Source organism: Vigna unguiculata, chromosome 5 (assembly GCF_037176805.1).
Source record: "Vigna unguiculata cultivar grain cowpea cultivar isolate G323 ecotype 2 chromosome 5, ASM3717680v1, whole genome shotgun sequence".
Classification (NCBI taxonomy): Eukaryota; Viridiplantae; Streptophyta; class Magnoliopsida; order Fabales; family Fabaceae; genus Vigna; species Vigna unguiculata.
In genome coordinates this window covers 10144789-10148287 of record NC_140796.1, presented here as the reverse complement: position 1 = coordinate 10148287, position 3499 = coordinate 10144789, and the positions used below count along the sequence as shown (strand labels likewise).

The following is a 3499-nucleotide window of genomic DNA, read 5'->3' as shown; positions in this document are numbered from 1 at the left end:
CAAACTAACTGCGTTAACTATATATAGCACTAGATTACTCACAGACTCATCATTCCCACACTTGATTCTTAACTGCTTTTCAAGGTTTCTACCAAACATACTCAAATTATAATAATCTTTTCTATTCTATAATAAAGTGATCGAAATTTTCTTATTTTACTTTTTATATTTCTACAGTGTATACTCTACATGAGATTGAAAGTTGAAAACCAGAAGGAAATCGTGTCGAATTTTAAATTGATTAATACAATAGGAACACATTTACAGAACAAAAACTAGAATAGAATAATAAAAACGCTCACACAAAGTAAAGGGTAGGTAAATATCACTTTCAATGGCTCCACTGACACAACACATCAAAGAAAAATAAATACATAATATGTTATATATCCCACTGCAAACACCTTCGGGAGACAATGTGAGAAACATTTATGGTTTTTGTTCCATCAGGAGTGGGAGGATAGTATGGTGAATCTTCTGCATATTCTGTCGGCATCGACATCCAATGCAGACTGGTTTTCCAATCTGCTTCCCTCAGAACCCTTAGTATTTCCTTCACCACCACCTTGCTTCCTTCTGCTGACAGATGAACTCCATCCCTAACCATCCACACACAAATTATATTTCCTCACTTCTGTGTGATCAAATGAAAAAAAAAGAAAACTATGATATATATACACTTACGTGAAGCTAACGTCTAACCAATCTTCTCTGGCCTGAATTGCAGACCAGAGATTAATAGCCTTCAAATTCATCTCCTCACAAAGTTCCATTAATGCGTTTGCATATACTCCACATGACTCATTGCTTCTTCCTGATTGCGTTGCACTGCGTTCAATGCACCCAAAGATTCGTTACAAAACATGTGGAGTATATACAGTTAGGTCTACAAAGAAAATTTTACACGAAAGACACGTACTAACAACACATGAGTTCAATTACATAAAACATTAACACCATTTTTAATCTAAAATTTTAAGATAATAGATTTATGGGTCTTTATCTTTATATAATATCCACTTTTTTATTTTTACCTAATATAAAATTTAGACTCCCACGTAAATTTCCAAAATATAATAACATTTTATTTTATGTGATTTTATGTAATGCACATCGTATAATAGAAGAAGAAGAAAAATGATGTGTGTGACTTTTACTTCAACAAGTATGTTCAAGTGTCGCCATCATGTACCTGAGCTTTCTGCGAAGCTGTTCTTCATTAATGGGAGGAGAGGTGAGAAATATGACACGGATATGATCCGAAAGACTCTGAACAAACATATTTTGACATGTGTCAAACGTTCCACCATCAAATATTGCAAGTAAATACAAAAGTAATGTTTTTTTTTTTGGTACGATATGTAATAATTTTGTTTTATTCTGAAGATGTTTCTAATGTTTGATGTGGTAGACTAAGTTATTACCTTTAGATGGTTAGCAATCTTCCTCATGTTTTCAAGATATTCTTGGAGGGGCACATGAGGACCGAGGCCAGATGGGTGAGGATCAATAGAATCATTACCACCAAAGTATACAATCACCAATGATGGTTGTACACTAGCATCCTATGTTCAACAAAATAACAAAAGGCTCATTAAAAGGAGAAACAAATGAAACACATTTTATTAAAAATTCTAAAAAAATTAATTAATTATCTTTTTTTCTTTATTTTCAAAAAATAAGTGAATGAGGTTTGCTGAAAATGAAACCTATTATTCTGTTTGCTTTGATTCTCTTCGTTGTCTTCCTTCTTTCCTCTACCTCTCTCTCATTTTCCTTTCCTTATTGTTTTTCTTCTCTCTCTCTCTCTTTTAACATAAAAGCTAAAATTATAGCGAACAATTTATACAATATACTAAATTGGTAATTTGTCAAAATTTGTAAGAGAAAACTTTGTTAAACTATCATTTTCTATTATAAATTTGACTTAAACATTTTTTGGTTCATGATATATAATATCAGATTTTGTTTTTATCTCTAATAATTTCTTTTTTCCTCACAAGCACTATTTAAGCAAATTCAGGAAATCAAATTAACCAAAAATACTAAGGACCACATAAAAATTAATTATTTATCAAAAACAAAAAACACAACCCATCTTCCAAATTTTAACCTCACATATATAAAAAATGTTCGGATCCACCCTTCCTCAGATCATGTCAAGACAAGAGAGATGTTGCATGTCATTTATGAATGGCAGAGAATATTTATATATATTGAAAAGAAAAATGATTTAAAGAAGAGAATCTTGTGATGAGGCATTAAAATGAAGATGGCGTTTTGGCAGTACCTTAGGAAAAATTTCATCCAAAACTTCCAATGCCCTTCTTGAATTCCAACCAGAGTATCCACGCAAGACGATATCCGCCTAGCCACCATAACATTCTTTAATTCAGATTCATTATTCACCATCGATAAGGACAAAAAAGTATATACATACAGATACCTACGTATATATATAAAGTCATACATCATACATACGATGAATCAGTATCACATCATTTTCACAGTTTTATAGACAAGTGTGAGGAGTCTTCTGAACATGATTTACTAGGTGGAGAAATGAAGAAAATGATTACAAAATTGTGGTGTGGCTTGTTGAAGAAGGAGAAAAAGCTATGATGTGAGAAACAGAATATACAAAGTAGAGTTTTGAAAACGATGAAGGAGAATAAAAGAAGGACCTTTCTGGCGTACAAGTTAGCTAGAATGGCACCCCAACCACCATTGTCGAAGCTCATTTGAATTATAGAAGAACCAAATAACACAATCTGAGGTCTCAATGGGCCTGCCATGAATGAAGAGAATGAGAAACTAAATATGTTTATGTTTCTCTCCCTTTTTGGCAACCCTCACTCTCAAACAAGAAACACAGCACACTCCTCCTACGACATTGGGACGAGGAATTTATAGAGCAGGAATAATTGTGAATATTCTTCTTCCTTTTCTCTCACTCTCCACTTGTCCCCGCCACGTTACGCAGTTACCTTAATGCGCAGCTGTCATTTGTCTGTTGTTTTATCCTCAAGTTGCACTTTCTTATCATTCAATTCAATCCACTATAGTATAAGTCATATCAATTATTTCTATCTTTTTCTTCTATTTCAAGGTGAAATATCATATAAAACATTATTTATCATGTTAATATTTATTATTTTCTATTAAAAACTTTGTATTATTTAATTATTCAAAAGATTCCCAATCACGATTGAATATAGAGTTTATATTATTTGAAGAATTAATGTATAAGCATAAAAAAACATTAAAAACTATAACAAAATCACAAAATTATAATGATTTCTTAAATCAAAAAACATATATATATATATATATATATATATATATATATATAACTTCTAAATTTATATATTAAAAATGCTTATTTTTGTAATAATTATTTCAAAAATAATATTTAGAGTGAACTTTAATAATTTAAAACATTAAAATTATGATAGAGACATCCCTTATATCTTTTTTCAGTTTCATGTTATAATTTTCT

General features: G+C 30.8%; 1 protein-coding gene across 1 annotated transcript; it reads right to left on the bottom strand.

The window, feature by feature from the left end:
* Positions 1-202: 202 nt before the first annotated feature.
* LOC114183596 (GDSL esterase/lipase WDL1) lies at positions 203-2890 on the bottom strand. Its single transcript, XM_028070669.1, has 6 exons — positions 2685-2890; positions 2291-2368; positions 1425-1565; positions 1193-1269; positions 685-828; positions 203-599 (listed from the first exon to the last, which is right to left on the bottom strand). Exons 1-6 carry the CDS (start codon positions 2793-2795, stop codon positions 383-385), a joined length of 768 nt encoding a protein of 255 aa, XP_027926470.1. The 5' UTR covers positions 2796-2890; the 3' UTR covers positions 203-382.
* Positions 2891-3499: the final 609 nt, after the last annotated feature.